At 38.3% G+C, this 27,804-nt stretch overlaps 1 protein-coding gene across 5 annotated transcripts in view; it reads right to left on the bottom strand.

Annotated features, from left to right (window-relative positions):
- Nucleotides 1–27,804, bottom strand: part of AGTPBP1 (ATP/GTP binding carboxypeptidase 1) — a 75,434-nt gene that overhangs the window by 22,138 nt on the left and 25,492 nt on the right. For 4 of the 5 annotated variants that reach the window (XM_081943539.1, XM_081943538.1, XM_081943541.1 and 1 more), the window contains exons 3-14: nt 25,747–25,874; nt 21,801–21,868; nt 20,420–20,487; nt 20,045–20,187; nt 16,704–16,835; nt 15,107–15,200; nt 14,805–14,842; nt 13,900–14,108; nt 11,454–11,631; nt 8,201–8,298; nt 4,665–4,781; nt 328–1,031 (exon numbers count right to left, since the gene is read on the bottom strand). In XM_081943539.1, the coding sequence (XP_081799665.1) occupies nt 328–1,031; nt 4,665–4,781; nt 8,201–8,298; nt 11,454–11,631; nt 13,900–14,108; nt 14,805–14,842; nt 15,107–15,200; nt 16,704–16,835; nt 20,045–20,187; nt 20,420–20,487; nt 21,801–21,868; nt 25,747–25,874 (1,977 nt within the window). Of the gene's footprint in view, nt 1–327; nt 1,032–4,664; nt 4,782–8,200; nt 8,299–11,453; nt 11,632–13,899; nt 14,109–14,804; nt 14,843–15,106; nt 15,201–16,204; nt 16,674–16,703; nt 16,836–20,044; nt 20,188–20,419; nt 20,488–21,800; nt 21,869–25,746; nt 25,875–27,804 lie in introns of those variants that run through there. The other variant, XM_081943542.1, reaches the window with a different exon arrangement.

Raw genomic sequence — 27,804 nt, 5'->3', positions numbered from 1 at the left:
AATCAAAGAAGTTGAATCCAAAATTTCTGAAAGGAATTTCATAATTAAGTGGGACCTTTTACGTTCCCTTCCATTTTTCAGCATTCCAAAATTTTCTCTTGACAATTTGAAGTTCATTTGAAAGGATATGGTGAGAAGGATTGCAGGGCTGAATGGATGAAAACTGCCTGTCTTTCCTTCATTTATAGCATCAATCTTGGATCCAAATATATTCCATTAATAATTGTTATATTTGAATCTAGTAATATTAATTTTACTGTGAATGATACACAAACATTATATTAAATCATTCTCTAGACATGTTTGAGGAGAAAAAGATGAACTTACCTCTGTACACCATATGGTCTGTCAAGGATAGGTTCTTTAACTGGAGGTGGAATATGTCCAAAATAATCAGGATAAGCAACTTCTGAATATTCAGGAACAGATCTAGTATTTTTCACTGTTTCAATATAGAGTTCTGGATCATGCAGTTGTATTGTATCAGGCACTTCAATTGTTACTTGCTCTCCTATAGAAACTGAACAAGATACTTCTTCTTCTTCAGGATCAGGTCCAGAACAGCATAGTTTTCCCAGCTGGACAGACCGTCCCTCAAACAAAACACTTCCACATGTTGGAACATGTTGAAAAGGTTTATTACAGGTAATTTCGCTAATGCTAGTTTTACACTCGCTTTTTGTCACGGTCTTAGAAATTTTGGACTGTTCACTTCTGGATGTATGTTGAAGTGAAATTCGGTCAAAGTCTCTTACAATTTCATGATTCAGGCACTGGCATGATGGAAGCAATTTCATTTGATCACCTTGATGCTGCAAACTATTATCCATAATACCATCATTTTTTACCAAACCCAAAAAGCCTGGTCTTTTATTACAATCTTCACTTTGTAGATTACTCTCTTTCACAGGAAGTTGCATCATGTCATTTGTTAAGGATGGTTCCTCTCCAGCAGTGGGAACAACAATAGGTCCTCCTGGAGCTGAATTGTTTGAAAAAGACTTTGGTTCCTTTGAAATGAGATCACATTCCTTAATATTAAAGAAAGAAAAAAAATGCCGGATACTTGTTAGAGGATTATAATATTAAATGTTGAAGAAAGAGCAATGAATCAGAAAGAAGGATCTGATCCAGATAGAAGGATTAAACCATGGAGAAATGGAGACAAATAGTAAATAATTTCCTTTTGAAGAAGCTAAATGTGAAAAAAAAGAATGACAATGTCAGGAAGAATTTACATGCTAATATTGAAAGTGATATGGTTCACTTTACATGACTTATTGGATAAAATAAACATTCACCAAATCTGAATCCAAATTCCAATTCAGATTTATTAGATACTATGAAGTCAGAAGAGAGCCAATTTGGTATAGTGATTAGGGCATCGGGCTACAAATTGGGAGACCATGAGTTTCAGTCTCCCTTGCCAAGAGAGTGAGTTATCTAGGCAGTCTCCAAGAATTGGCGACAACTCAACAGAATACAATCAAGTCATATATGGAAATTTCAAAAGGGTAAAAATATATCTGCTCCTGATTACTAATAATTATGGATACAGACTTTGTACCTCATCAAAATTGAAGGATTACCCTTATGCAAATATATCAGACTCGTAGGATTGGAAGAGACCTTTGAGGTCTTTGTCCAATTTCAAGCTCAAGGCTGGAGGCCCCTTTTCAATTTTTTCATATTCTGAATTGAATAAAGCAGGAATGGCATACACAAACCTGCTCAGTTTTAATTCTGGTTTAATTCTCTATGAGGCTCATGCGAGTGCCTATACACATTTCAATTAATGTGAACTTGATGAAAATAGTGTGCACAACCATTAACAGACTTTCATGAATTTACTTAGCTATCCTAGTAGACAATATTTAACTTTTTTGTGTGTGTTTCAAGCTTAATTACCTTAATTTCATTCTCAGGTACAAATATTAATGATATTAACAAGTCTGTTAATATTTAACATTCTTAAGGTCTTATGATAGATGAGAAGGCATTTTCAGATATTTCAATTCTTTAGTCCACAGTTGATAAATCCCAATAGTATTCACTTTAAAACTGTTTGGGTTTGTTTTTTGTTTTTTTTTGGTACAGATATGCTATCAGCTTAAATTCAATCATGGATTCCATGAAATAAAAAAAAAAATTAGATACTTTAAAAGCAGCCATGACAATTGCCCACTTTTGGGCTATCAAAACAATGCTTAAGTTGAAGAAACTGCCACAATTGTAAACCAGGAAGACCAAATTCCATTTCAAAGTGAAAAAAATCCTTCATTCAATCATTACATAACAAGTGATTTGAAGCAAGTATTCCAATTTTCACAGTTTCCAATATAACATTTTATCACCTAATTTCTAAATAAAATTCTCCCAAAGTTAAAAATACATGTGTATCAAACTTCAGCGTGTATCCAATAAGGTACAAAGATTTCTCTCAGCATGCATCTCAAGCTATTAAATGCACAAGGAATAATATTAATGTTAATACAATTAATAAGATTAATTGTTCTGTAGACTAAGGACATTTTAATTGATTTATGACTGTTTAGATCAGTCTTTTCTAAAAATGTCAACATGTTAATTTCCATATATTTAGAAAGATTTTGAGGAATTATATTGAGGAATATAAAATATTTAATCTAATCAGCAGAGATCACAAAACCCAACTCTTTGCAAAACAGAGCTCATATTAATAGAATATTTGTAATTCAGGGTTGAACTCTTTGGTGCTCTCTGAGCTTGGTTATTTTCTTGCAGATGTTTCATTAGCCAAGTAGGTAACATCAGCATTGCTAGAAGGGAATGGAGTTGGTTTCTGTTCATATACAAGTGACTTGTCCTGGTAGTGGGACAAGTTGGGAATGTTCTTTCTTGAATAGGCTGTTGTTTACTGACTTGATAGTTCCTTGATTAGGGTATACTTTATTGCTTGATGTTTATTATGTTTAGTATTGATTGATGTGAGGAAATGTTTTGGTCTTTTTATTTTCCGTTTGGCTTTTTTATTGTATTTTTTTAGTGATATATAGATATTGTTAATTTCTATCTGCCTATTGATGGCAGATTTGGCTGAGTGCGAGGCTTCCCGGAATTCTGTAATATTTTTGGACTGCCTTGGTTCAGAATTTCTCAATTGAAACTATGGCTAAGTCTGTCCATGAATTTCCTCATTTTTTCTGATTTCAAGTTCATGAATGCGCTCTGCTAGTCTTCTGCCTGTTTGGTGTTATAAGGTGGCTGTTACAGTTCTTGCCTTGTAGGTGTTTCCTGCCTTTTTTTCCTGGGGCTGCTGAGTATTCTGGTTTTCCTAGGAAGTTCTGGAGAGCTTTAGTCAGTTTGTGTGCTACAGTGATGCCATGTGGTTGTAATAGACTGCAATAATCAATTGGTGGTCTCATTTGATGTCACAGCATTCTTTACATCCATAGATGCAGAATTAGCAAAAGAATCCATAACAGCACTACTACACAGCACACCTCACCTGACCAAATACACCAAGATGTTTTTGATGTATAGCAGTGTTATCCTTTTCAAAGCTTGTGTTTGTTGTGGCTTGTATAATTGGGTTCACTAGTCAGGCACTTTTTGATAAAGTAACATGGATACCCATTTTGATGGAAGATGTTATATAGATGATCTTTTTCCTTTTTCTAATGTTCAGGACTGCTGCAGTATATTTGTGCTTATCTAAATAGTGTATACAGCTTCTTTTGTGGGAAATTGTTTCTTTGATAGTGGAGCACTAAGTTGTATGATAGACTTGTGTTTCTAATTTGTCATCATTGCCTCTGCTGATGAAGAGATATCCAAGAAAGGTAGCATATTGCTGTTTTTTTCTTCCCTTGTGAATATTATTTCTTTGAAAATGTGATAGTTTTATGCATTTTCTCTAGCTGGTCCTTTTTTATTATGACAAAGATGTCATCTATATACCAGATCCATACTTTTGGGTTGTATATCTGGCAATGCTATAGATTCTAAGCATTGCATTATGACCTCTGCTATGAGTCCTAAAATGATGATCCCATTAGCATTCCTTTGATTTGTTGATATATTTGTCCATTGGATTGAAAGTATGTGGTTAGGCAAAGGTTCATGAGGTTCATGATTCTGGGTATTTCAAACTTGGTGTATTTGGTCAGGTCAGGTGTGGTGTGTAGTAGCAGTGCTGTTTTATGGATGTAATTCTGCATCTATGGATGTAAAGAGTGCTGTGACATCAAATGACACCATGATTTTAGCTATGGTCATGTCTTTGATTCTTTGGAGGCATTCTAGTGGGGAGTTGATGAAATATTTGCTTCCCTCTATTAGGTGTCTAAGTTTTTCTGTCAGTCCTTTAGCAGGTTAGGGTCTCTGGTAACAATACAATTGGATGGAGAGGTATGTCTGGCTTGTGTGAGAGGACAGGCCCGTTGCTTTTCATTTGTTCTTGTTCTTCTTTAATAGTTTAATCTTTAAGGTCGCTAAGAATTTTCTTGATATATAGCCCAGAGTGTTGGCAAGATTTATTCCAGTTAATCTAATACACAGAATGCTTTCCAAAATATTCTATTATCCATGTAAAATTAGGCAGAGAAGTGGCATGCTTATCTAAAATTACTAAAACATCACTGCCAAATTAAAACGACTAGATTTAAAAATAGCAGCATCCTTACCTGAAAATCCTCTGAGAGTTCTGGGAAAAATTGTTCATACATTCTCAAATCTTCCACTGGTCGCCCCAATTCCTGCCTTGGTTTCAGTTTATTGATATCTGTCTCAATGTCATCGTTCTAAAAAACAAAGTCCATAATCATAATTTAAAAGCTTGGGGAATCTATGTTTTTAGTTAAAATGACTAAAATACTGAATACTTCTTGAAAATAAGGTTCTTCTATGCTTACAGAGGAAAAATATCAAATCTTCTGATTGGCTGATGGAAACTGGTTACAACACACTGTGTGTTTTCCCTCTCTCTGAGTCAGCAGAAAAGCCTTACCAGCATAAAATTGGCTGTTCGCCATTACTGATCCCCATTACTGATCCCTATTCTGCCTCATCCCATCACTTGATTTTCTACCATGGGTGATAAATTCTTCTGATGTCATATATTGATCTTTGGCTATAATAAAATTTAAGGGAGTAGAATAAGAAGGAAATATATTGTAATACCAATGTAGTTAAGAATGATTACAGCAAGCTCACTCAAGCTGGTAAAAGATGAAGGCAGCTTCATAGATAGCCCCCCCCCCAAAAAGTGCACCACTCGTTAGGGTGATACATGTAGAATGGAGGGGCACACCTCCTAAAAATAGGCCCTCCCAGATTTCAGGTGTTGCGCCAATGTCATGAGCTGATGCAGCATAACCAGATGTGAGATCCTGTTTTATGAGGCTCAGTTGTAGGAATCAGTTGGGACTGCAGCTTGCTTACCTTCCTCTCTGCATGTCTATAGAGATTCTCAGTCATCCATATCATGGTTGTCCCAAAGGGGCTTTTTCAAGGACTTCGTTTTTCTTTGGAGACATTTTGCTTCTCATCAGTTGAAGAAGCTTCTTGGATGAGAAGTGAAATGTCTCCAAAAAAACCAAGTAAGTCCAGTTGCCTCTTGAAAAACACCTTTGGGATTTCCTCTCTGTAGTGTAGCAATATTCCTGCCCAAATGTCTCAACTCTATGGTCAGATGAGTAATGGAGTACACGAGGATTATGTTCTGTGTCCAAAGAATCTGTCTTGTTGGACACATAGTCAGATGTGGCACAAGAGTTCATAGTAACTATGGATCTGATAAGAGCAGTGAAGTGAGCTTACTTCTCTACTCTTACTGCATTAGATTACCAGTTGGCTGACCAGGTTCCATTTGGGTAACAAGGAACCAGGGGAGGCCTTGCAGGTCTGCTTTGAGAAATAGTCTTCACCATGGTTATGGCCACCCAAGAAGTTGGATCCAAGTGGTGATTATGCCTAATTGTGAGAAGGGATGGAAGCATCTGCTGAAGGAGGTGGTGGCATACCCCTTTCTCAAGAGGCTGTTCTTGAAAAAAATTGTTCATTCTTCATTCTTCCCTTTTTAGAGAAAATTGCTGAAAGAGCATTAGACACTCAGCTTAAAGGGGCCTTGGATGAAGTGGATTTTTGCCCCCCTTCCAACAGGGTTCAAACCAGATTATATACTGAGATGGCATGGGTTACACTTGTAAATGACCTCTGGAAGCTTCAGGATGCATCCAGACAGATAAAGTGACTATCTATCCTCTAATAAGGGAGGGAATTTCTAACATGGAGGGACACTGCTAACCAAACATGCTCAGCCTGGCCTTTGGTGAGGCAGTTGCTTGCCACAAGAAATCAGCTTTTCAAGGTTGCACACAACAGTTTCCTAGCAAGACCTTAGGAAGAAGGCCTCACTTGGCCAGTAGCTGTCTTGCAAAAGGCCAGGCTGGGCACACTTCATCAGTATGAGGAAAAAACAGGGGAGGGGGGGGTCAGCTGGGGTGGTGGAATACAGGGTGGCAGGGACTTCAATTTGCAGTACAGCGAAGATGACTGCAGCTGGGTCTTTGCACCACGCTGCTGGGCTAGGCTGGCTGGGTCTTCGTGCTGTTAGGCTGGGGCAGCTGCAGCTTTGTGCCACACTGCTGGGTTGGAGTGACTGTGGCTCTGCACCACTGAGCGGAAGGGGCTGCAGGCTGTGACTCTGGGGCTATGCAATCCACTTGTGTCATCCACTTGCTTTGAGAGATAAAGCACGGCTGGAAAAAAGTTTGGCTCTTCATGTGACTACACAGGCAGATTCTTTGTTTTGATAAAATTGAGTAGAAATCAACACGCTACAGAAGCAGAGAAATCTTGTATGACTGTATACTGTATTTTTCGGAATATAAGACGCACCTTTTTTCCTCTTAAAAAGAGGCTGAAAATCTGGGTGCGTCTTATACGCTGAATACAGCATTTTTTGCCTCATGAAGCCCTGCCCGCTTCACCAAAAAGGCTGTGCATAGCCTTATGGAGGCTTTCAGACAGCTCCTGGGGGCTGGGGAGGGCAGAAATAAGCAAAGAATGGGCCATTTTTGCCCCCCCCCCTCAGCCCCTAGCAGCACCCTATAAGCCTCCATATAAGGCTATGCATGCCTTTTATTTGAAAAAAACCGGGCCCATGTTCCCCCAAAAAAGGCCGTTTTGGGGAGGTTTGCAGAGTGCAAAACCTTTTTTTCCCTTTCGGAAAGCTGTTTAGTTAAAGTGGTTGATGAGTTTTAGGCACTACAGGTTTTCAGCAATTTCCTTCTCCAGCACATGGATAAATACACCTGGAAACATCTACCTACCTACCTATTCTCTCTCTCTCCCTACCTACCTACTGTATTTCTTTCTTTCTTTCTTTCTCCCTCCCTCCCTCCCTCCCACCTCTCTCGATAGATAGATAGATAGATAGATAGATAGATAGATAGATAGATAGATCCCTTTATCTACCTACCTAACTACTCTCTCTCTTCCTACCTACATACTATATTTCTCTCTCTCTATTTCTCTCTATCCCTCTACCTACCTACCTACCTACCTACCTACCTACCTACCTACCTACCTACCTACCTGCCTATCTACTCTCTCCCTCCCTACCTTCCTACTGTATTTCTCTCTTATTTCTCTCTCTCTATCTCTTTATCTACCTACCTACCTAAATATTCTCTCTCCCAACCTACCTACTGTATTTCTCTATTTCTCTCACTATCCCTTTATCTACCTACCAACCTACCTACTCTCTCTCCCTATCTATCTACTGTATTTCTCTCTATTTCTCTCTATCCCTCTACCTACCTACCTATCTACACTCTCTCTCCTTCCCTACCTACTGTATTTCTCTCTCTTTCTCTCCCTCTCTCTCCCTCTATCTACCTACCTACTTTTTTTAAAAAAATGCCTCTTCAAAACCTGGGTGCATCTTATACTCCGGTGCGTCTTATACTCTGAAAAATATGGTAGTTTTGTGAAACACTGCAATCCAAGTGTATTTATTGTTTTAAAAAGTATCAATGTATGCTTCAACACTATTACCTTCCTATTTTTTTACTGTAAGTCTACTAAAAGTACATTTAATGAATTCATTTGGAAAACACACAGTTTTCCAGTATCCAAATAAGCAACTTCTCTGAAGGGTAAAAATAATATTTTTAGAATTAAGAATGTATGTTATTTCTTCAAAAGTATTACTAACCTTAAAGTGTTGATCTATGTCATCTTCATTATCATTTTCAACCTCAGATTCTGTGTCGATGTCATCATTGTCATCACTTTCATCTACTACGTCATCCACTGTGATATAAAATGCTCTATAAGTAGGGCAGATGTACGTTTTCTACAATATGTATATCCCAGAAAAGAAATGATGCATGTGAAACTTCTCACTCATCAACTGGAACCTAATACTACATAAAAACTTAACTTTCCATGACACCATGTGCTGTATATTTAATTATACAGTAACAAACAGGTTTATTCAGTATTTTACCCAGGAGGTTCATTAGGACTACAGAATGACAGTGTTTATGTATATTAAACTCTTCATTAATAGTTCATTCTCTGAAAACTTATTTTGAAAACCTGGAAGGGGTCCTAAAGTGGAGGAGATAAAGATGGAACTCACTGAAAAATGGGACACAACAGCTTTTATATCCCACTCATTTAAAGAAACATCAATTTATGTTCACCAGTTCTATCTCCCTGCAATACAAATTGCCAGATATATTGCAGGGAGACAGAGGGTCCCATAGTCCCCAAAAATGTTTTATGGGTGGGAAAATAATATTTGGCTGACCTTACTCCCCCACCCCCACTCCATGCACACTGGTGTTTCTGTCAATCTAAGCCAGAATTAACAGACTATAGCTATTAAAATTCTTTGTTGACTTATTTTGGCAACTAACAGTATTTTAATACAGACTTTCCATTTTAAAAAATGCATGAAAGCATTTGATACCGGGATCAGCCCTATCACACACAATGGTATATGAGTTAAATGCTGAAAGCAAAATAGCCAAAAGCTGGCCGTATAATTTCAGTCCATTTTATTGTTATTTTATGAAAGGAATTGGAGCAATTTCCCTCTGCACTCTTTTGCCACATTCCCATATTTAACATCCCACCCACCAGGCCAAAAAAACAGGTCATTCAAAGATGGGAAGAAAGCAGAGGATGCGCAGGGGGAAAATGGGATCTACTACTGATCCAACAACTACCTTCAGTGTGACACACCTGTTCCGACTGGCTGGTTTGGCATAATTTACAACGTCTGCCCCCCTGGCATATACTTTTTATGGGTTTTTAGAGGGATAGTGCATAAATTGTATGATATTTTAAATTCTTATATTGTTTATTTATTAGCTGTACAGTTTTGGCCTATTTTATCCTCCTCCTATGCATACATGTATTTTATTTGGTGTTTTTTAATATGGACTGTACACCGCCCCGAGTCCCTTTCGGGAGAGGGGGCGGTATATAAGTGCTAATAAATGAAATAAATGAAATGAAATACTCCCAATTCCCTAGCCAAGTCTTATGGAAAGTAAGGAGATTTGCGGCTGATCTCACTCTGGGGGCAGGCAACATGTTCCAAAGGTGGGCGCCATAGCAGAGAAAGCTCTTCTCTTGGACCCCACCACCAGTATTTCCTGGCTAACAAAACTCACAACATGCCTCCTCTGCTAGTGTGGGTGGGGCGAGTCTGACCCATTGGGGCGGGAGACTTCGTCGAAGTCCTGAATCTTGAAGCTCAAGGCACCCAAAGCCATTTGGTCTTGCCAGAGTTTAGCTAAAGCCTGTTGTCCCCCATTCAGGCCCCCACAGCTTCCCGACACCATGATTTACCAATTGCCAAGCTCTTCCAGTGACAACATGATCCCACAAGCAGGAAAGACATGAATGCAGTCTTCACAATGCTGCTCCTAAGCTTTCTGCAATGAGGCTCACCTAAGGCCAATGTTCTTAATATTTCAGAACTAGGCAAAGATAGTCCACTTGAACAAGGCATATTAATAGTTTAATTTATTATTTTTAAGCCTATATCCTATACTTATTATTGTGTTTTATGGTCAAGAACGTACAGTTATTTTTGTCTAGCATCTAACCTATCCAGAATACACTTTTATGTTTATTTATTGCTGTCTCAGTATAATTTTATTCTACAGAAAAAGCATATTTTGTATGAATAGACACATAGTTCCCCTTTTCAGTTGAGAGTATGCACATTGCTTATTTACAAACCTATTCATTGTTAACTTGAAGCTTCAAGAGTTATAGAATGACTCCCAAAGCATGTAGTTCCTACATTTGAGAAGCAAGACAGCCTTCTCTTTACTGTATACCAGGGGTCCCCAACCTCTCGGGCCACAGGCCACTAATGGGCTGTGAACTATTTGCCACTAGGCTGCAGAAACAGAGAATGAGCGTGCACACATGCGCTTCTCCACTTGCTCAAGTAGAGGCGAGCGTTTGCATGTGTGATCCATTTGTATGAGTGGCAGGTACGCATGCACACTGCTCGCACAAATGGAGCTCCGCTTGCACACACTTGTGCCCACTCACGCACAACCATCCCCTCTTCCCCCTGTCCCCTCCTCCCCGCAAAACTAGACAGGTTGGGGAACTCTATTGTAGGCAGTTACCTTTCACATATGAGAGCAAAAATGATGGGACAATCTGTTTTTAAAACAACTACAGAGTATCAAAGATGATACTTTCCTTTTTAAATTTTAGATTTATAATATAACTATTTTTATTCTTTACATCAGATAAATATATATTCAAATAACGTTTTAGAATCTTGAAGGTAAAGAATACATTTAATGGGCGCATATGTGAGATATTGTTAACAAAACTATAACTACTTTTTAATTTTGTTCCTCCTTCTGACTGCAATGCCATCTAGCACAGCTCTTACTATTGAGGAACATGCCCATCCCAATATCCAGAAATATTTGGGGGAGGGGTGACAAGGAGGAAGTTGGTGCACTATTTCACTTGACAAAACCAATACTACCAATAAAACAAGTTGATGGAAGATAAAATCACCAAATACGATTTGAATTTAAGAATTTGATTTTGGTCACTAGAACAAAAATTAAAATTACAGTGCTGTAGATATACATTTTAATTTTGTAGCAATTATACAGTGCAGGAATGCATATTAATTTTTAAAAATATTATTTTACAAGAGATATTTTTAATTGTGATATTAGAATTTTAGGAACAGGCATCAAATACCCAAATTAGGGCAAATTAGACAAGACCACAATGTTGCCTTCAGACGTTGTAGGTGCTTCATCACTGGAGGTTTTTAAGAAGAGATTGGAGAGTCACTTTGAAATGGTATAGGATCTCCTGCTTGAGCAGGGGCCTGGACTAGCAGACTTCCAAGGTCCCTTCCAGCTCTATTCTGATTCTAAATTAAATAGTTTTAAAATTGCTCATACCTTCAGGAGGCAAACTATACAGCTGATACACTGGTCCATTAACAGGCATAACAGGTAGTTGGAAATGGAAAGCACTTTTAATGGTCGGTAATGGAAGACGATTTTTAGGATAGCATTTCCTCATTATCAGACTGGAAATGTTGACAAGTGGATCCAGAGTTCTTACTGCAAGGCATTCCTATTATAGAAGTAAACTCATATATTAAATTACAGAAGATAAAATATTTTATGAACTGTAACTATTGATGTTACAAAGAGAGTATATTTTAATTCATTTAGAATGGAATTCTTGCCTCATTTATGTTCTTACATAAACTTATATGAATGCACAAAACACAATTCTAACAAGTTGCTGCAACATTAAACAGGAAATGGCAATACAAATGTTGCAATTATTTCAAAGTGCAGCAATTCTTAGGCATAGTTTTTGTACTAGAAAATCTAAAATGTTGAATGATAATATGAATCTTGTCTATGTTGAACTCCTCCTATAGTATCAGTGTGATTATGCGTTATGCTCTAATGCCATTTCATTATTCAGAAGTAAACCGCAAACAAAACAATCGAAAATTTTCATGCAATTAATTGAAAATAATTGTGTTTATTTCAGAATAAACAGAGAATAATATTGGAATGGCACAGATGCAGCAAACACGAAAGCCAACTTCAAATAGTTTCTGTTCTTTTGCACTTTATAGCCTTCTTTTTTTTCTTTCATCAAGTAGCTCTTATTAACTCTCAAGGGTTCTACAGAGAACACTTATACCGGCAGAGAAACTGATATCCTCACCCTGGAACCATAGGATACAGGATATGAGCAAGACTTGCCCAGTCTTCATTGGCTGACTCTTTCCTAACCCTTTTGTTCTTTCAAGTCAGTATCTGCTTATCGCCAGGTCATTGATGCTGGTAAAAAAATAGCGACCTATTTGCTAACAGGCCTCTGTCGGTGAGTGCACATTACAATACACTGTAAGACATTTGGGCGCAATTTTAAAGTGGCGGTTTTGATCTCTGATCTAGGATCACATTCTCTAACTATAATTAACCTGTTGAGTTAGTTGTTCTGGAAAAGGCTGCTGGATTATTCCATTTTCATGAAAAGGGGGGTTGGGTGGGGTGTCAGCAGTTGTAGCTGTCTTTTGAAACAGACTGTAATGTAGTTTGACTGTAATCAGACTTAGCTCCACATTGAGAAAATGTTCAAAAGATAGATAATGCATATAGCATCTGTTATCATTATAAATGGTACCATTGAGCTTGTATGCATTTATAGGATGAAGATTTTGTTTGGATTATTTGCTATGTAATTGGATTTGTTTATACATTTCTTAGTCTGTTTTGCATTGTGTATCATGGCTGCTTTATGAATGGATACATTTTGATTAGGGATTTTATATTGTTTATTATGGATAATTTATATAAGCAGTATTGTTAAAATCTGGGGATCCTATAATACAGTGGCACCCAACCTTTTGGGCATTAGGGACAGGTTCTGTGGAGAGAGGTTTTTCCATGGACCAAAGGGGGTGTGGATTTGCATGGTCCCTGCATCCCGTGCATGGAGCTCCACTTGTTTGCAAGGCCCGGTTTCTGGCATGAACCAGATCGGTGCCAGTCCACGGACCAGGGATTGGGTACCCCTGCTATACCACATATCAGTATAGACATTCAGTAAATAAATCCATTCAGAGTGGTTTCTTAGAAATAAAAATTTCTTTGGTCAGAAAGAGCTATGACTAATAAAATATACTACCAATTAGCAATATAGCTAGTTCTTATTTAGCAACTGCAATTAGTTCCAATGACTTGTTCATTAAGCAAAACAGTTGGAGGGAGGGAGGGAGGGAGGGAGGGAGGGAGGGAGGGAGGGGGAGGGAGAGATTTCAAAGATCACTGGTAACTGTCACCCCATTCAGAAAATGTTCTTTATATAATGCACCTATAACTGACCATATTTTTCTCCTTTTTGGTCTCTTTACAGGTCAGAGAGAGTGCTTAAATAAGCTATCTCTTCCTGAGCTGCTTTTCTCTACAGTGCCACATTTCCCTAAGAAGAGCTAACCGCAAGTTAACAAGTTCAGCTTTGTAACCTTAATTAGTTGATTAGAACCCATGGCTGGATACAGCAGCTGCCTGAAAGTGACCAGACATTAATCAATTACACACTGAAGACTTGTTGACCAGAAAATCAATTTTTTATTACCATTTATTATCAACATATTTGTGAATGGTCAGTATCTGAGGCAGTTGCTAAATGAGGACTGGTTGTAAAACGTCCAAGTATCAAATATACTAGTGCACACTGAATATATTTTCTTGTGAATCATAATTTTTCAGCTGAAGAATTTAAAAATATATGGATTCTATATTTTTATCTACAAAATGTCTATATTACCATTTGTATATATACCCCTTATAATAGCAAAACATCTTTAAAATTTACCTGTGAAGTGTTGTACAGAATTTTCATCCCATCAACATCTAGAAATGCTTTTCTTCCCAGCTTGATATTGGTAATACTTTTAATAGATTGCAAGATTCCCTTGCGGATTAACATATGTCTATGCCGACTATCATGACGGTGCCAATCTACATAAATTGTTAACAACATTTGGACATAGCCTCTATCCACAGCTCTCCGTGCATTTGTTTCTTGGAGAAAAAAAAAAAGATTTAGAGCGGCATTATAATAAATAAACAACCTGATATTTCTTCTGGCAACTATGAGAGCAAATGAATAATTGAGTAATATAGAATCAGAATGAATATAGAATTTATTTCTTCCCTTACTACTACATTTATGATAAAACATTATGAGAGAATCATCTGAAATAGCTTTTAGGATCAGTTGACAAACAAGTACAAAATAACAGCTATGAATAACCACTGTTGTACTGTTGTATATACAAGTCAACATAGAGCAGAAATCAAGGACTGACTGGAAAGTGATCTACTCCCAAGTCCTATTCAAAATTATATATGTAGGGTACATTTGTAAGCAACTCATACACTACCTCATCTTAAAATGCTCATATATTTGTTGTGGAATAACTTAGAAATCTCACTGAGATTTCAGGAAAAGAATTTGTAGGGGTATATTTAATTAAAAGATACTAGAAGCAGTCCCAAGAAAAAAGGCAAAAAAGGTGGTTACTATTTCAAAATATAGATAACATTTACAGTATTTACTACCAATTCTTCTATAAATCAAATCACTTCTTGTTTCATGATTTTAGTATACAAGCTAAGACAATTTGTATTTTATGGAATATTAATTTTCAAAATCTGCAAAATGAAATATTAATCTGTTCACAGTCCATATGCTCTCTAACTGCATCGTACACTTACTTGATTTTAGAAGTGCAGTGAGGGTATCTAGAGCAACCCTATAAACAGAACAAACAAGAATGAAAGTGAAAAGTTTACAGGTTGTTATAGAAATGTTTTTCTTTTTTTCTCTTGTACCTCATATTTTCTTTCCCCCTCTCTTTTTCCTTCCCCCAATTTCCTGTTTTTATTTTCCTTTGTATACCAAAGAGGTATTAAAATAATCTCAGCTTTCCCATTTTAATTACTAGGTACAATAATATTTTAAAGATTATCTTTAACATTGCAAAAGTTATGCAAACATGTCCAGATGTTCTACTTACTTTATAAGGGCAGTATTTTTCTTACTGTAAGGCCCAATTATCTTAAATATCAATTCCACAACTCCATTCTTACCCAAGGAAACAGCATTTACAGCTAAAAATAAAAACAACAATCTACATCAGTATATAAACATAGCACTGCTGCCACTATTCACAAAAACCAAAAAATATTTTCTTTTTCAATTATTTTATTTAAATAGTATGATTTCAGATATCAAGTCTAATTATTTGATGTTCAGATTAATGGACGATATATATGTATGTGTATATATATATATATATATATATATATATATATATATATATATATATATATATATATATATATATATATATATATATATATATATGGTAAATTATCTTAAAAGTTTAGGGGAGGGGAATCTACATCTACATTACTGCATTCACTAAGTAACCTCAGTATTTCTCATACATTCATATAACATATTTGATTTTTAGAATTGAAAAACCAATCAAATGCCAAATAAGTTTTATTATACAATAAATATTTAATATTTATTTTGCAAATGTGATTCTAATATTCCCATAATCAAATTTTAAGAATCTTCATTTTAATCTCTGGTGAATGAATCCTAACTAATAAGCATTTTACTAACAGTGTGTTATTAATGATAGATGCTGGAGATTTTGGTAACCATCATCTATGGATTTAAGTTGGTAGTGCAATACTTAATAAAACTTTCCCCTCTATTCACAACACTCATTCATTTATGGTTTAATATATGCCGTATTTTTCGGAGTATAATATGTACCTTTTTCTGTCAAAAAAGAGGGTGAAAATCTGGGTGCGTCTTATACACTGAATACAGTATTTTTGGCCTATCGAAACACCATCCCCTTTACAAAAATGGATGTGCAGAAGGTTTGGGAGGCTTGCAAAGTGTTCCTGAGGGCTGGGGAAGGCAAAAATGAGCAAAAAACGGGCTATTTTTGTTCATTTTTGTCCCCGCCCCTCGCCCCAGGAGCCCTCTACAAGCCTCCCAAACTTCTGTGTGCCCCTTTTTGTTTGCAAAAAACAAGGCGTGCAGTGGGTTTGGGAGACCCGCAGGGTGCAAAAACTTTTTTTAAAAAATTTACCTCTTCAAAATCATGGCGCGTCTTATATTCCGGTGCATCTTACAGTCCAAAAAATATGGTAGTCGCATGTAAATACAATTGTAATTATATGATAACACTTCTAAAGCAAGCAAAAAAGCCTTGAAAAGTCCAAAATTTCCAAATCTTTTGTGGAATGAAGCATTTTTGACTGATGAAAAATTGTACCGTTTGATCTCAAGAAATATTCAGAGGAAAAAGAAAAAAAAAGATTGAAGCATTTGAAGAAAAGAATACCATGCCAACCATCAACTATGGGGGTGGATCTGTTATGCTTTGGGAATTATGTGGCCCAGATATAATACGCATTTGGAAAGAACAATGTATTCAACTAAATATCAACGTATCATAGAAGTTAATGTTCCTCCATCAGTGCACAAACTGAAGATGAAAAGTGGTTGGCTATTTCAGTAAGACAACAATCTGAAAGATAACTTATATTAATGGATATATATTGTTAAAAAATTGTAACAATACTCACAATTTGTTGAGTACACTCTTAACACTTGAATACAAGGCAGAATTAGCCTTTGATGCTGCAAGTTTTGTTTCACTATGTTCAGAGTTATATTTAAAGCACCACTAATTCGGGCTTTTACTCCAAATTTTCTATCTGAAAACCCAAAAGGGACAGAAATATGAGCATCTCTCCAATTCAAATTTACTGACATACTGTAACACAGTAACTACATTTAATTATATCTAGTCCTTGACTTATAGCTGGTCATTTACCCATTGTTAAAAAAAACTGTGCCAGGGCCCCACCAGTCACATTACTGCATTACTGCTTGCTTAGCAACCCGTTTATATTTACAACCATTTGCCAAATGCCTTCTTATCATGTGACTGCCATATGTAAGTGAAGGATATATTGGAAATCTTTTCTCCCAGTGTGTGGAGGGAAAATGTTCCCATGCACTGGAGTAATGGACCTTAAATCAGATGAAAACACTTGTGAACCCCAGCTTTCTAAATCATCGTTCTTGTAATGATTCTCCCCAGAGGGATGGGGAGAGAGAGGGTTTTGGCAACTCTGCTAACAACTGTGTTATTCAGTGACCAAGATTCTGGGCCCACTATGTTTTAATGACTGTTGTAATGAAACAGAAGTCATTAGATTGGGATCTTAATTAAATTCACCACTGACTGTACTTGTCATATACACAATTATTTCACAGCTACAAATCTCTCTAAATTTTCATGTGTTTTAAATGCCAAGCCACCCTCAAGCTATGTTTAATATTTCCTGAAAAATAAATATACCCTTCCTGCTTGCTTCAATAGTATGAATTGTAAGAAGCAATTCTTCTCTGGGTGACATTCATAAAGGTTATTTTTATTATTCCATTGAGGAAAGTTTTCTTAAGGTTTATCCTAAGTTTTTGATAGCTTCCACTGCTGCTCAAAATGTCAATGTTGTTATTGTTGGATACAAGCAGTTAGAGCTACATAAAATCCAAAACATAATAGACAAAGTGTGTCCAGGTTAATTTTAATGCTTCAGGAAATTTATTCCCATAATCCATTATTCTGCTCTTCCATTTTACTCTTCTCAAAGCATACTGTGTAGAATAGAAAGTTTGTAAGCAATGAAAGAATAAAATCTTTAGCAGGACAACACAAAGAGTCAAAGCTGAATAAAATATCAGTGGAATTAAATCAGAAAAATAAAGATTTGTCTAGGAGACCAATGTAAAAGGAAAAATTCAGCGTCAGGCAATACTTTCTAAGAATCCTAAAGCTTTGGTATTACAGCCAAATTAAATTATCTCCCATTTTCATATACATCCCCTTTAATAAGACAAAGAGCAGAATTTTTGAGTTTGCAGTTTGGGGAAAAACAATTTTAGGTGTCCTATCCAATCCACTTCACAGGACTATTGTTGTGAGTAAAACAGGTGGAGAAATTATCTTTCCTTGCCCTGTTGAGTTACTTATAAAGACATCAGGATGGGATAAAAATTTAATAACTAAATAAATGTAAGCATTTTAAGGGGAAAAACACCTCTTCCAAACATAAGGTTATGTAAGCAACAGTGGGGTGTGTAACTGCATATAGGTAGTCCTTGATTTACAACCACAATTAACAAGTATTCTAGATTACAACAGATTGTCAAAAAGTTATTTATAATCCATCCTCAAAGTTACAATTGCCCCCCACACCGCACACCCACACATACAGAGACATGCTATTGTGTTTTGAATGCCTGGCAACTGGCTTGTATTTTTAAACAGTTGCAGTGTCCCACAGTCACACACTTAATGACTAAGTGATTTGCTTAAAGACTGCAGTGACTTGCATTACAGTCATTGAAAAATACCCATATAAAATCAGGTCACTTGGTTCCTTGATTTAGGACCCCAATAACATGGCCAAAATTCCAGGCTCCATTATAGTTATAACTCAAGGACTATCTGAAATTCTAATAAAGGCTCACATTACTTTTACCATTCCAAATTTGTTCATTCTTAATCTTTTGTCTGTAGTACCATGTTTCCCCGAAAATAAGACAGGGTCTTATTTTCTTTTGACACACACCCCAATTTTGCTTGGGCCTTATTATTGGGAGGGGGGGCTTATTGGTTTGGGATTGCCGGGTGGCTGCTCTCTTGCGAGCTGGCGCCCCAAGAGCCGGGCACAGCCTCAGGGGCAAACGGCTGTGGTGCGCTGTCGCAGCAGCACAAGGCCGTCATGAGATGACCACACTCATGAGCAGCCGCCTGGTAACGCCCCTTTCCAGCCGGGCAGAGCACCACTCATCAACCCAGTAATATCCCAAAGGTGCTAAGCCGCATGGCGCTCTGCCTGGCTGGAAAGAGAGGTTGAGTGAGCATTTGTTCTGCCTCCAGCTCGCGTACCTCCCTGCCTCACCATGTCCAACTCTCCCTGCAGGGCTGGGCCAGGGCGCCGGCGCTGCCACAGCCCCGCTGCCGCCGCAACCCCACTGCCGCCGCCATTCTCCGAGCATAACCGGCTTCCAAACTCTGGAGATCTGCTGCCGAGTCTTCCGGCAGTGGCCGCTCTGGGACTACACTCTATGGTTGTGGGCTGGCTGCGGGAAGATTCTCTGTAGCAGAGTCTTCCAACAGCCAGCCTACAGCCATAGAGCTTAGTCCCAGAGAGGCCGCTGCCGGAAGACTCGGCAGCGGATCTCCGGAGTTTGGAAGCCGGTTATGCTCGAAGCATGGTGGCGGCGGCGGTGGCAAATGATCCTGCCCTGGCCCAGCACTGCAGGGAGAGTTGGGCATGGTGAGGCAGGGAAGCATGCGAGCTGGAGTCAGAACAAGTGCTCCCACAACCTCTCTTTCCAGCCGGGCAGAGTGCGACGTGGCTTAGCGCCTTTGGGATATTACTGGGTCGCTGAGTGGCACTCTGCCCGGCTGGAAAGGGACTGCTTGTGAGAGCAGCTGCCCGGCAACCCCCCGCTCCAGCTGGACACAGCGCCACCCACCAACCTAACAGTATCCCAAAGGCATCAAGCAATGTGAGCGCCTTTGCCCTCTCCCCCTGGCTCCTGGGGCTTTGCGGCTTCGGAATATCACTAGGTTGGTGAGTGGCGCTCTGCTTGGCTGGAGGGGGGGTTGTCCAGGGGGCTTATTATTAGGGGAGGGCGTATATTTTTGCCCACAGGAAAAATATGGCATGGTCTTATCAGGACATGTTGTAATTTCGGGGAAACACGGTATTGTGTGAAGATCCTATTCCTGCTCAGTTGGCACAATTCAAGGAAGGATTGCACTTGTGCAAAATTAGCATTTTATTCCAGCAGTACTCATCACACTACAAGCAAAAACTTGGACATTCACTTAGATTCAACTTACCTTTTGGGCCAATTTTAGCAAGAAGAGAATGTAGTAGCACCATTAATTCTTCATTTGGTGGGGGTTCTTTGCTTGCAGTCACAAGTAATTGCAACAAAATCTGTGTTCCTCCACGAGAAACAAGAAAACCTGTTCTTCGACTGCTGCCTAGAAATAAAATATGGGCTGTTGGCCGCAATCTTAAAATAAACTGATTTTATAAGGGCATGATTTTTTTACATGACCACTGCAAATTTATGTAGGAAATGATTTACTCTCTTGACATTAAAATACTAAACTTGGTATGTTACACTATAGGAATGTAACAATTCATATATATTAGACAAATTTTTTTAAAGTATATATAACCTACAAATGATCATTTTACATAAATACTTGCCTGCCGCCACCAATTCAATTAAGATATTTAAGATGTTTAATATAGTCTGAAAATCCCTTGTGTTCTGAAATAAAAAAAAACAGAAAGTCAAGAATATTTATGTCATAATATATATGAACACAAAAATGATCACTATACAGTCTTAAATAAAATTAACAGCCTGCAAAAGTTTCCTCTCATTATGATACTGAATCTTAATGCATTCAAGTTGTGTGGTTACATAAACCAACTTAAATAAATGCTTTATGTGCAATATTTTTCATATCTGTTGACCACTAATTTCAACAGTGCGATACAAAAACTTAATTTTTAGGATTTGGCAATCTACAAATGTGCTGTGGAGTATGTGGTGCTCATCATGTTGTATCTACCTACAAGTCTTTAAAGCACCAGGGTTTTTTCCAGCATGAGAGAGCTTCTTTAAACAATTACAGACAAGCGATATACCGCATGTTTCGGACTATAAGACGCACTGGAGTATAAGACGCACCATGATTTTGAAGAGGTATTTTTTTTTTAAAAAAAAAGGTTTTTGCACTTTGCATGCATCCCAAACCATCTGCACACCTCGTTTTTTGCACACACACACACAAAAAGGGCAAGCAGGGCTTTGGGAGGCTTGTAGAGTGCTCTTGGGGGATGAGGGGGGCAAAAACAGCCCATTTTTTGCTCATTTTTTCTCTCTCCAGCCCCCAGGACAGTGGTAGGATCTGGATCCCATTCTAACCGGTACAGTTGGAACGGGTCTGGCGGCGTCCACATGGATGTGCGCAGCACACGCAGCGCACATGCTCCTTAGCGCCTCTGCGACGCTCCAGCTGCTCAAGAGCCGAAGACTTAAAAGACCGGTAAGGAGCTCAGGCGAGTGGGTGGGCCCTCTGGAACACCGTGCCGGAACAATATCCAGTGCTCTGGGCAGGCTCTGGTACACCCGCACCAGGGCATACCACCTGCAAACCACCACTGCCCAGAAGCACTCCAGGGAGTGGAATTTTGGTAGGGCAAAAATGCCGTATTCACGGCATAAGACCACCCAGATTTTCACCCTCTTTTTTGGGGAAAAAGGTACATCTTATACTCCGAAAAATACAGTAAGTGTTTCCATCACACTCTAAAAATTCTTTTTCGCACTTGAATCGAAAGTGTGGCACACCTCTATTAATTCCAGCTGTATTGTGCCTTTGGCTTTCCCATGTTAAACAAATAGCACTGGGCAAACAACAAAAGCTACCATTGTTTTTAACTACATCCAATACACAATTAATGTTTACATCACTATAGCAAAACTCCAGTGTTTCACACTATAGTAGCCCTGAAAAAAATAAAACAAATTACCTCCCAAATGAGGAAGAAAACATGAATTTTTTATACTATTACCTCTAAAGTTGAGAGAATAACTTCTATCCCTGTTGAACCTTTGGCAGTCATTTCTTTTCTGATTTTTTCTGAAATAAAAGTTGTATATTTTTCTATTAACTGAATAAACTGATATTTAAATGTTAAATGCATGTGACTTTTAAAAAGTGTAGAAACGATAAGTACACAAAAGCAAAATAAACAAATTAATTTTAGAGATTGTGGATCATAACAAGGCATTATCTAAGAGCCAATCTTTTTATAACAAGGAAATTCTACCTACCACAAGAAAAATCCTTCAAAGAGAAAAACAGCCCAAAGTCAATGTGAATGCTTAAAGACCATACTGGCTGACCATTGAAAAGATTGGGGGGAAATGAAAAGGGGAAAAGGAAGACTCGGGAATAAAATAGAGCAGGGTTGTCAAACTGGCGGCCCGTGAGCTGGATGCGTCACACGCTGGCCACTCCCACCCCCAGTTTAGCAAAGGGGAGAAAAGTCATGATATGTCATGTCACACCACCATGACAATGCGAGTTTGATACCCCTGAAATAGAGAATGGAATAAGCGGAAAAAGGCAGTAGCAAGAATATTTTCAGATCATAACAGTTTGTTACAGATTCTTGCTTTTCATAAGAAAAATATTCAGGCAACAGAAAAGATTGTGGTGATTGCTAAGTACTAAGATACTAATGTCCAAGGGGATGTGGTTTGTTTAAAAAAAAGCTTAAATATGTAAAAAGTGGTAGTAACAATTAAGCATTAACTTTTACAACTAGTGATTGATCCCAAGTGACAGCAAAGGTTTCACTTAAAACGTGATTAACGTAACAAAAAAAATACATTTCTTTGATTATTGACTTAATATTTCTTCCTAATGCATGGATACAATATAGAATTAGTAATCTGTTCCAAGTGTATCATCAGAATAGTTATTTATTCATATTGAAAATTTATTTTAAAGGATTTCTATTCACCTTTTTGATAAGACACATGATCTTACAATGCATAAAACTGTTTAATTTAAACCTGATTCTTTTTCCCAATAGATCTTTACAGGGTGATGAAATCAAGGATAAAGAGTGGACTTTTTAGTAATTAATAAGATCATTAATAATTATGAGCTAATTAAAAGCCAGGGATTTGAAATTACGAAGAATAGATTTCAGGAGATAACTCAGGTTGATCAAGACAAAGATCATCTGTTACTTTTGCTCAGAATACAATACTGGTGCAATATATGGACAGGAATAGAACTGAAAAACACTGGAAACTGAAAATTGAACACCTAGGATCCATTCTTGATGTTGATTTAAGAACCACAGATTGCTGTTTTTAAATGACCCTTTAATTCCTTTACCAAGGTGGAGTCAGAGCAACTGAATGCAGCTGAGCATTTCCTGGCCAGATGCCCACCCTGAAGCCTACATGGAGTTTGCAGCAGATATTTTCTTTTTTCTTTTTTTAAAGAATTTTATTGGTTTTTTTTTTTAACATTTATAAGGGAAAGGGTAAATGGAAAGGTATACAAATTTTGGCAGTTGCAAAGTGTGGCAGGCGCCCCCTCCCTCCAAACTCATAGAGTACATCTGAGTATAAAACATTAATACATAATCATATATAATCAGCATGTTAATTCTATTGATATTTTCAATCAGTTTACACATTGTAGTATATGTTCCACATATAATTCCATTACTACTTTCGGTCAGTTTATAACAATGAGATTTTCTTATTCATTTTTGTGATCTGAGCTTTCTTGGTATTGCCCCTACTCCCCCCGCTGGCAGAGCTCCGGCCCCTCCCGTGTCCTGCATATCCGTTGTGGGATCTTCTGTTTTTTCTAGGTTTGTTTTGTTTTTTTGTTGTGTTAATTCAAATTCTTGTCTCCTCCCAGAATATCAGCATACCTTCAGGCATCAACCATCTAAACCACACCCCCTTCTGGTATAATTTATTCGCCAGTTGCGAATAATTTTTCCTTTTTTCCCTAATTTTCTTGGGGATCTGCTTCAAGATGGTTATTTCCCTGTCGTGGTATGTCAGTGCCTGCCCCCTTTGTACACCCAGAATTTCGTCTCTTGTGCTTTTTCTAAGAAATTTAATATGGACCTCCCTGGGTACATTGTGTGTTCTGGCATAAGCAGAGTTCACTCTATAAACCAGATCTATCTCCCATTCCATCTGTTGTTTTTCTTTGTGTATGTATTCAGCCAAAATGTTAGTAATAATGTCCCTTATATTTTCCCCATCTGCTTCTATGACATTTTGAAATCTAAGATAAAAGGACATTCTCTCAAATTCTGTTTTCATTTGCTGGATATCAAGTTCTTTGTTTCCCTTCTGCACCGCTTCTACCCCCCCCCTCACCTCCGCCACCCCACCCTCCACAAGGTCCAGTCTCTGTGAGTTCTTATAGATTTGGACTTGATTCTCTTTAATTTCTTCCTTCATTTCCTTTAATTGTTTCTTAATTTCTTCCTGGCCCTGTATAAGTTGCTGAAGCATTTGTTGCAAATCCATCTCTGTACTCTTAGGTTGCATCAGGTCTGTGATCTTTGATTGTGTGGCAGGACTGGATGTTGCAGATGTCGGGGCAGAAGTAGCAAAGCCAGGTTTTCCAGGGGGTGGTCTTTTAGGAGACATAGTTTATAAGGTAAAGAGATCAGTCAGTATGGAGAATGGACAGCTGGAGAAGCAGAGCAGCCAGATGAGTCCAGGAGGCAGAAGATCCAGGCAGAAGAGAATTTCTCTAGTCAGTCTGGCAATAGAGAAAAAATTTTCCCCCAGAGAGTTCAAAGAATAACAATCCACAAGAGATTCTTCTGGGTGGCACGGAGACAAAGACCGGAAGCCTGAATTTTAAAGGTGGAGTCAGGTTTCAAAGTTCATGAAGACAACGGAAGTGTGCCATCTTGCCCTGCCAGCTTTGGGCTCAGAGGCATAACAAAGTTTTAAAAGTTCCCAAAGTCCTCAGATCATCCATAAGTTATGGAGCTAAATTCAATGAAAAATCACTTTTGCAGGGGTGAGGCATCATTGGTTGGCTCTCCCCCCTCCTCCTTCCCCTGGGGCTGAGAGCAGAATTGTTCCAAGCCGCTTGTCCAAGGGGGGGGGAAAATCCCCCTCCCTCCAGCCGCGCCTCCAAAGAAATCCGAAAGTTAAAGTTTTAAAATGCTGAAAGGTCCTTCAAGCCAAGAAAGGGAATGGAGGGGGGAAGCGCCTCACCACACTGCCGCTGCTTCCTTCTATTGTTTCATTGTCCGATCAGCCTGTTGCGAAGACGCGAAGTGCCCTCCGAGACTGCTCCCCGATGCCTAGAGCGAAGCGGGGGGCCCCCCACCAGCCGCCGCCGATGCCAGGATCCCCCGCGAAGCCGCTCCTCCGGCAGGACGCCTCTCCGGGGCGTCCTGTGCCCCCCAAGAAGTGGGGAAGCCCACCGGGAAGCCGGAGCGGGCAAAGGACTTGCCCGTCACCGTCAGCCGCCGGAACCGGAAGTCTCGCAGCAGATATTTTCTCTGTGCCCTGATAGAGAAACTGTCACTGTCTAGGATTGAACTCTCAATCTTCGAGTGCAGGCGAGCATCTTCACCTCTAGGCCCCCACACTGCTCTTACAGGGGTAAAATAATAATTGAAGAGATGTACTAGCCAGCTCAGATAGGAGAACAAATAGGAGAAAAGCAAAGTAAATACCAAACAAGGCAGGTTAGACTAGCTCTCAACTGCTTAAATTGTTTGTGTGACTTAAGAATTTGTTTTTAATGGTGTTGTTGGTTTAAGTAAGGCTTAACAGCCATGCTGCAAAACTGCCAGATGCTTGTCCTAACTCATGAAAATGGATTCTCACCTATCTATATCAACTTTACAAAAATATAATTGTTTAAACATTATATAGAATGTATGTTAGAACGAATAATACAGATGCATGTATACGCCTTCATTAATGAATATCTGTAATATTTACCTTGACTTTGAGCCAGGTGAAGAATTTTTGATGTAACATATCTGGCAGTGTCCACTTCTACCAAACATTCTGTATTGATCTTCTCCAATTGTGCCAACAGAGTTAAAATCCGAGAGTTGTTAGTTACACTGGGGAAAACAAATGCATTTAGGCTGTGAATTTTTCAGAGTATGGAATGAAAGGTCAAGCAGCTTAAAATTAGGAAAATGACCCCAAATAGAGAAAAATAATAGAGTTGACAGTTCTTTGCCTTTCCATATCAATGAGAAAGGGAACAGAAAAAGAACACTAAATTGAATATATAAAATCAATCTTGGCAGTTTCTCAGCAAACAGACTTCATTTATTACTGCAAGATGAACACATAAAGGAAACTAGAGCGGAGAACTGGGGAATCTAAATGGCCTCTTTTCCCAGACCCTTTCTTTGTTTTCAAATTTTTCTACACCTGTGCAAAATACAGATGTACTTATTTTCATTTTACTTTTCAAGATGATTAAAAATTAACAAAGCACAGACAACTGATGGGTAAGAAAACATTAATTTGTACATATACATGCATGCTAACTCTGTAGGAACTTTACAGATTAAGATCACATTTCTCAAACTGGAGGTTGTGCATCAGTGGTGGGGGAAGGCACACAGCAGATACTAGGTTGCAAAACATTGCCTTTCTGTAAAATTCACTAGATGAGTTTGATTCAGAAGTATGTTGAATGCAAATACCGAAGCACTATATGAAGTCCAGTGTTCTTTTTATTGTTGCATTTGCTTTGGAAGGCATAGAGTTCCAGCAGAAACTCACCTAACCCTGTACAGAACGATTGGGACGAAGCTCTTGAGGCTGCGGTAAGAAGGGAATTCCAAGATTGGTGGATGGATTTACAAGCATCAAGCTGGAACGCAAAGAGTCTGGTCCTATTTGCTATCTTGGGAATTCATTACAGCCTGTTTTAGTTTGCAGAGACTTCAGAGATTAATAGGCTGTCACTTTTATGTCAACAGGGTTAATAGCTGGCTATTTTCTGCAAAGATTTATTTTTGTTTAGTTTCAGGGGACTAACTTTTTAACAGTTTAATCGCTATTCTTTAGTTCTGTTTTATGATCGTTAACTATGTAGAGCAGGGATAGGCAATTCATTTTTCCAAGGAGTCACATGAGAAATTGGGATGTTGTGGAGGGACAAATCAATGTAACCTTATTTGACGTACTCAAACTCCATCAACTCTACTCCTTAGGCTGCTCCAGGCAAGGGCAATGCTACGCAGGCACAGAAAAGTGCTTTCTTTTCTTGCCCTCCAGTGACTGAAGGAACTCATGGCAACTGCGCAGAGCTGGACCCAACTCACCTTCTTCTTCTGCCCCCTATGGTATGCTTACATACATTTGATTTCCGACTGACCTCACATGAGACGGACACGGACAGCCAAAGGGCTGGATATAGCCTGGGGGCTGTAAAATGTCAACTCTGGTGTAGAGTCTTATGGAATAGGCAGTACAGATACAATTAATTAATTAATTATGATATATTTGAAAAATGAGCCTATGAAATCTAGTGTCAACTACAGATAGTCCTATAATTGGGAACAGGATTTCCACCACTAAGAGATGCAATTGTAAAAAGCAATGTCACATGACCATGACACTTATCAAAGAAATTCCAACATTTCCATTGCTGCTGATAAATGGAGATATCATGTGGTCTCCATTTGTGACCTTCTGCCAGCTTCCCCATTGACTTTGCTTATAGGAAGCCAGCAAAGGCGGCCAGAACTCTGAGAACTAGCTGTAGTACACTAGTTCAGTACCACTGTTAAGTTCAAATGGTTGCTAAATGAGCTGTCATTAAGTGAGGACCACCTGTACTTTACATCCATTCAAAATGAAAGTAAAAATAACTAGGGTATTTGATTATGCTAAACAGCCTCTGGAATCATGACAGCAGAATTAATACAATAAACATATTTTTAATGAAAGGGATATGAGACTTCTATACTAACATTTCAAAATTAATTCAAATTGTTCTTTATACTTCATAAAAAATAAGCTACTTATCAT

This window comes from Natrix helvetica (assembly GCF_964273705.1).
Source record: "Natrix helvetica genome assembly, chromosome: 2".
In the NCBI taxonomy this organism is placed as follows: domain Eukaryota; kingdom Metazoa; phylum Chordata; class Lepidosauria; order Squamata; family Natricidae; genus Natrix; species Natrix helvetica.
This window is presented reverse-complemented; position numbering and strand designations above follow the sequence as displayed.